Source organism: Gambusia affinis, linkage group LG08 (genome assembly GCF_019740435.1).
Source record: "Gambusia affinis linkage group LG08, SWU_Gaff_1.0, whole genome shotgun sequence".
Taxonomy (NCBI): Eukaryota; Metazoa; Chordata; class Actinopteri; order Cyprinodontiformes; family Poeciliidae; genus Gambusia; species Gambusia affinis.
In genome coordinates this window covers 4,923,524-4,930,065 of record NC_057875.1, presented here as the reverse complement: position 1 = coordinate 4,930,065, position 6,542 = coordinate 4,923,524, and the positions used below count along the sequence as shown (strand labels likewise).

Genomic DNA, 6,542 nt, shown 5'->3' with positions numbered 1-6,542 from the left:
GTGACTGTTTACTTCATCTCTCATCTTCTCAACCAATTGTAGATCTTGCCAAATATCCAACAGCACAGCAAGGAAACTATGACTTTCAATCCCCATACTGACCTAAGACACCAAAGCCATCCAGAGCAAATGTTCTGATAATAACGACGTCCTCCTTCTGAGAGTGAATCTATTTTATCCAGCAGATCCTGGACCTGCTTCCTGTCTTCCATCTTCTGGTTATTGAACACGTGATACATCCCACTGCAGCTCTTAACCAGTTCCTGCAAATTTTCATCTTTTTTTACAAACTGATCAATATCGATGCCTGTTTGTTCCAGTCGGTCTCCGTAGTTTAACAGGATCATGATCTTCTTGGAAACCTTTGGACCCAGAATCTCCTGCAGCTTCTTCAATCCTCTCTTCTCCTGTTCAGTGAATCTTCCCAGCTGGATGGTGAGCAGAAAAACATGAGGACCAGGAGAGCTCAGCTCCACAGCTCTCTGGATCTCAGCTTTCACTTCTTCTGGTGTAAGACTAGAGCTGCAGAGTCCAGGCGTGTCCACCACAGAGACTCTACGAGACAAAACTTCTCCTTCTGCCCTCTTACTGCTCAGAGTCAGAGGAACCAAACTGAGTTCAGAGTTAAACTCCTTCCTTCCCAGGATGGTGTTTCCTGCTGAGCTCTTCCCGACTCTTTCCTGACCCACCAGCACCACTCTGAGGTCGGCCTCTGGTTCTGAAAACAACACAGCAGTTCAGGAGCTGCAGAGCAACATTTATCCTCTGATAGTATTATAGGAAACAAACATTAAACATCAGATTTAACATTATTTTAACCACCAAAGAATGTGTTTTCTTAGAATGTGACGTCATTTGTGCTGTTTGTGAAATAAAAGTAGAAATATGACCACAGATAAAATCTGGTTAACATAAACTGATTAATTAGCTTTAAGCTAACTCACAGCTTAGAGCAACAGGTGGGGGCGGGGCGCTGCTCTACACTACATACAACTGGAGAAAACTGCACACCGTCTGAATATTATTTAAAAAATACAATGATACACAATAGATGTTTTGGATTTACAACGTTTTAAATCCAGTGTCCATCTGGTAACTGGAAACCATCCAATGCATATTAGAAACTGAAAATGTGAAATACAATGAAAGGAATCATAGATTATTTTAAGATCTTTATTTATTTACATGTTAGAACATGGATAAAGTAATAATCATCTTTGTTTTTCTTGTTTACACACAAATCTGAAGGAATTTATTTATATAAATGGTGTAAATTCACTGCCAATGTGAATAAATAATAAATTTAGAATCGTCCATATCTGATTATTGGAGTCCAGTTCAGCCAAACTCACTTCATAACATGAAATTCAATCACATTCATTACAATATTGTTAAATAAATCAGTTCATTTATTGCCTCTTGGTAAAACTTGGTTGGAGAAAACCAGGCAGACACACAATTCAGTAGAAATGATCCATAAAAAATCTAAATTGTGGAACCAGCAGCTTCATCAATAGGAACCAAAGCTGAACATTTAAACATTGAGGCAGCAGCACATGAATTATCCAGATAAAATCATCCTGGCTGGATAAACTGTGATCCGAAACTGAGATTTAAAAAATAAAGACAAACTGAACTTGAAAACTTTTAAAAGAATCTACTTTCCAAAAGTTTTAATTATGATGTAGCATGTTTTAGTAATTTAATTTTAAAATCTTTATTTCAGGTTAGAAAGCTAATTTAAGATTTCACTACAAAACTTAGAGTATATTTATAATTTATATTCATACAGAATGTTTCTATGACAACAATAAATATAAATGCATTTGAAAGTGTAATTAAATGCATGTACTCTTTACTGTTTAGCAGTACAGTTGTACTACAAAAATAAGTAATAGAATATTGAAGTAGTCTATGTATTTATTTAATGATCGTGGAACTAGTGGCTTTTTTAATTTAAATTACCAATCACAAATTGAAATTGAGAAAATCGAGACACTAATGTGGAAAACATTTTGCAAAAGGCTGATAGACCAGGAAGATAGAGCACATAACACCAGTTTTAAAGTCTCTCCACTGGCTCCCTGTAGCTCAAAGAATAGACTTTAAAATACTGTTGTTAGTTTATAAATCACTGAATGGTTTAGCACCACAATACATTAAAGATTTGCTGCTGTTATATCAACCTTCCAGAACTCTCAGTTCTTCTGTGTTTTTGTGTTTGATTTGATGTAAAGCACTTTGAAATGCCTTGTTGCTGAAATGTGCTATACAAATAAAATTTGATGGATGGATGGATGGATCGATCTTCATATCGGCATTGATAATATTGTGGTATTATGTGATTTAAACCTTTACAATCAAATGAGGGGCAAATAGGTTTGTTTAAAATTTGACCTGATATCTTTGTTAATTTTATTTATAAAATAGAGTGCAGTTCTCACAGATTTAATAGAGAAACAGAGTTTTCCATAATTTAATTAATATCCAAATAGTTTTCATTACCTAAGGTATATTGTTGAAAATAGGACTAAAATAGTTTCACTTTATAATCACAATATATGTTATTTATGGAATTGGGGACCAATTAAACCAGCAGGTGATGATTGTTATTATTAATCACCAGATAAGCAATAAATATTAACTTTAAGAGAAATCAGAATAAATCAGCAGCTTAAGATAATGTATTGCTAAAGTAACTCCATTTGTTTCTACCCTCATTGATGGCTCACAGGTTCTTTACACTACAAGTTATATTTACATTTATTCACTATATTGTTCAGACTGTTGACAGTTTTACATGCGACTGAAATAAACAGGAATCAAAGAACTTGGTAATAAAGACAAAAAGGTTTTTCCTTCCTCATCTCAGCCACAGAGGCTGAAATATTTATTAAATACTTAATTACATGATCAAATATTTTATTACTGATACATATTTTGTTATTCATGAAAATCAGGGTTTAATAAGTTGTGGCCAAAGTATAAAACGTTTCATCACTGTATAACACATACTCCGTTCTTTTTCATTGCTACTACAGTTCCAATCACACCTCCTGCAGCAGCTCCAGCAGCAGCACCCCCCAGGACAGCACGGATATATGAGTTGTCTCTCTCTGCCTGTCTTCTTGCATCCTTAGGATTCATATCTGGATTTTCTCTGAGGAGTCGATTCATTTCTTCTTGGTTGGCTCTTTCTGCCTCTTCAAACATTTCATTGTTGTAGAAACTTCCTCCATTTCTCTGAACCATTCTGTTGATCTTCTTCACCAGTCCACCAACTTGAACAGAATCCTCAACTTCATTGTCAAAAACATGATATTTTTCTTCAAATTTCTCCAGGATGGAGCACTGACTGATGATGTGTTTTAGAGGTTGGAATTTTTCTAACAGTTTTTCTATTTTAATGTTTCCCTTTTTCAGCACGTCTCCATGGGTAAACAGGATCATGGTGTATCTGGCAGCTTTTTCTCCAAACAATTTCTGGATTATTTCCACTGTTTGTTTTTCTTCTGCTGTGAATCTGGTCGGTTGGAGAACAATCAGGAAGACATGAGGACCAGGAGCCGCCATGCTGATGCATCTAGCGATTTCTTTCACAACATCTTCATTACTCTTATCTGTATCAAACAGACCTGGAGTATCAATAACAGCCAGATTTTGACCAGCAAAACTATCAGTTTTCTTATCACATTCCTGTGTCACAGAGGAAAGAGAGACTTTAGACTCAAAAACTTTCTTTCCCAAAATGGTGTTTCCAACTGCACTTTTCCCAACTCCAGTTTTCCCAACAAGAACAATCCTGAAGTCTGGATCCATTTCAACTGTTGAAGAATCAGAAAACAACAATAAACCAAAAGCAACTTTTATTTAAGTTACTTTAGAGTAGAAACTAAAAAGTTTTTAAAGGATTTTTTTGTTCAGATGGGTTTTATTCTGAGAGTAATTAGACAGTAAAGTAGGCAATGAAAGAGGGAAGACATGCAGCAAAGGTCATCAGGTCAAGACTTGAACTTGTGACGTCTGTGTGGAGGACTAAGGCCTCCATGTGTGGGTTGTGTGTTACCACTGCACCACCGCAGCACCTCCACTAAAAAGGGCTCTAATGATGTCAGTTACAAAATAATATGTTCATGTTTAGGTTCATTAATCTGGAAGAAAAAAACTATTTTTATAAACTTTGACCATCATTATTATTAAAGTTATTAAAATGTGTTTCAAGTTTCAGCTAATAGTTTCATTAAATGCTTTTATAACCAATGGAGGTTGTTGTATATTTTGGTGGGAATCATCAAACCAAAGCACACAAACACAAAATAATTTGAATAAATCCTGCAGATTAGTTAACACACAAGTTGCTCTACCTCTTGGTTTTTGTATGTAGATCATTTAACATCGTTTCACACTCATACAGTATATTTTTAAATGTCTAATTTGTCCACAACATTTTCACTCTGACCAAATCATTGCAATACTTCATTATCTGTTATTCAGCATTATGCAGCATAATTATACTGGGCTTAAAATTATATTTAATATTGTATTTAATGTTGGACCCAGTAAAATGTTGAATAATAAAATTTCTCTTCCATATGACAGAGGTCTCCATACAATCTAACAATAAACCAATTAAGACGATCAGCGCAGGACTAAAATATTTTACAGTTAAAAAAAATGACTCAATGAAGAGCAACATAAAAACACATAGAGCCTTGTCAAAGTAAAAAAAATTAACTTTTTAAAACTGCTTGTTTATTTTCAGTAAAGATAAAATTACGATGATACAACAGTATTGTCAAAACAAGCCAGAGAAAACTCTTTCAGCCTCATGAATTACTTCTTAGTAGTACAAAACTCTGGATTGTACAAAATGTCACTAACAGTGTAATTATATCTGCCTACCTCATAGTATCTATTTTATTCAGTTAATATGTGCCAGCATATGTACATTTTATTGTCTTCTTTCTGACTTACAACTTTTTTACTGTTAATCATGCTTAAATAATGCTTCTGCAGCTACAACCCAGCAGAAGCACTATCTGACGTCTCCCTATAAACTATTTTTACCTCAATTCTTGAAAAATGAAGAAACCATATGAACCTCATTAAATTAAAAAAGCTGTAAAGACTCTCGGTGCCTTAAAATTATTTAACTGTTTCTTAACCTCTTGTCTTATTTGTTCTTGTTCTGTATTTATTCTTCTTTTACATGTAAGTTTTCTAATCTTTCTCCCCCAGGCATTTTTAATTATTCCCTTTTTTCACCTTGTTTTGCTAAAATGACCCAATAAAGAAAGAAGAAAAACACTGACAAGTGCCTTAAATTATTTTCCCTAAAAGTTGTTCACCAAGCATTTTTTTATTTTTATTTTAACAAAACTTCCAGTTTTTTCTACTAATTCATTACAAAAACAGAACAAATTGGTCCACAAACTCAGTTATCTGAAATTATATGAAATGACACTGGGAATATTATATTAATTTAATTTATCATTGTCATTATATAATTGCCCAACAAAATAAAAATGACTTTCAACCAAATATTGTCTCAGATTTTTATCTGTGAAGCATTTTAAAAATCATTCATGCTTTTCATTCCTCTGTACAATTATGTACTTCCTCATATTAGAATATCATTCAGTCTAAATAAATATATACACTGAACAAAAATATAAAGGCCCCATGTCAAACATAAGAGTTTTATGAACATTTAGGTTACGCAATATATAGAGAAACTCAAAATATATTTCAGATAATTACTGATCTTCATATCAGCACTGATAACATCGTGCTACGGCTATTTGTAGCAGACTGACAGTGCTCTGAACATGATAGCTGTGAGGCGTCTGTTGTGCAGACTAATAGACTCAATACGCAATATATAGAGAAACCCAGTCCAAGGATTGTCCAGTTGTTGCTCATTTTGTCTGATCACCCACTGGACATCCCCACCCATGCACTGAGCAGATAAATAACTCACTGAGTTATGCTCACTGACAGCAAGTTGGGTTAAAAATTACACACAAATCAAAAGAAATATTACTTTTGTACAATAAAATGTCAGCAAATGCTGATTTATAGTTGTTCACTAGACATGGAACAATATTTGACATGGGGTTTTTATGTTTTCTTCAGTTTGTTGGTTGGAGTGATGAGAAGATAAAAATGCCTCTTTGGAAAAAAGAAACTTTTTATTTATATATTTGTTTTTATTTCTTACTTTTGGCAGCTCTGATTTAAGTTCAATAGTTTTTCTGTTCATAAAATGTGAGCCACAACAAAAATATAGATTACTTGTAATTCTCTATTTAATCATCTAGAGCTCTGGTAAAATAATCCCTAAATACATTTCATTTTGCCAGAGTTAAGAAGTTATTCAAAACAGGAGAAAAGATGGAAATTATGTTCACATTGTCAGAAATTTGTTGAACTTAATTGAAATCATCCAGAGACATTAATATATAAAATTTTTAAATCTTCTTACCAGCAGCCATTTTCACTGTCTTCTTGCAGGAAGTTGATCTGTGATGATGTGTGCTGTT

At 33.7% G+C, this 6,542-nt stretch overlaps 1 protein-coding gene across 2 annotated transcripts; it reads right to left on the bottom strand.

Annotated features, from left to right (window-relative positions):
- On the bottom strand, positions 1-6,542 carry LOC122836194 (GTPase IMAP family member 9-like). 2 transcript variants are annotated; one of them, XM_044125962.1, is made up of 2 exons: positions 6,485-6,542; positions 1-718 (listed from the first exon to the last, which is right to left on the bottom strand). In XM_044125962.1, the coding sequence occupies exons 1-2, from the start codon at positions 6,492-6,494 to the stop codon at positions 21-23; spliced, it is 708 nt and encodes a 235-aa protein (XP_043981897.1). In that variant the 5' UTR covers positions 6,495-6,542; the 3' UTR covers positions 1-20. The 2 variants fall into 2 exon arrangements, with proteins under 2 accessions (XP_043981897.1, XP_043981896.1); XM_044125961.1 differs by lacking the exon at positions 1-718 and adding an exon at positions 2,186-3,824 and having other exon boundaries at positions 6,485-6,539.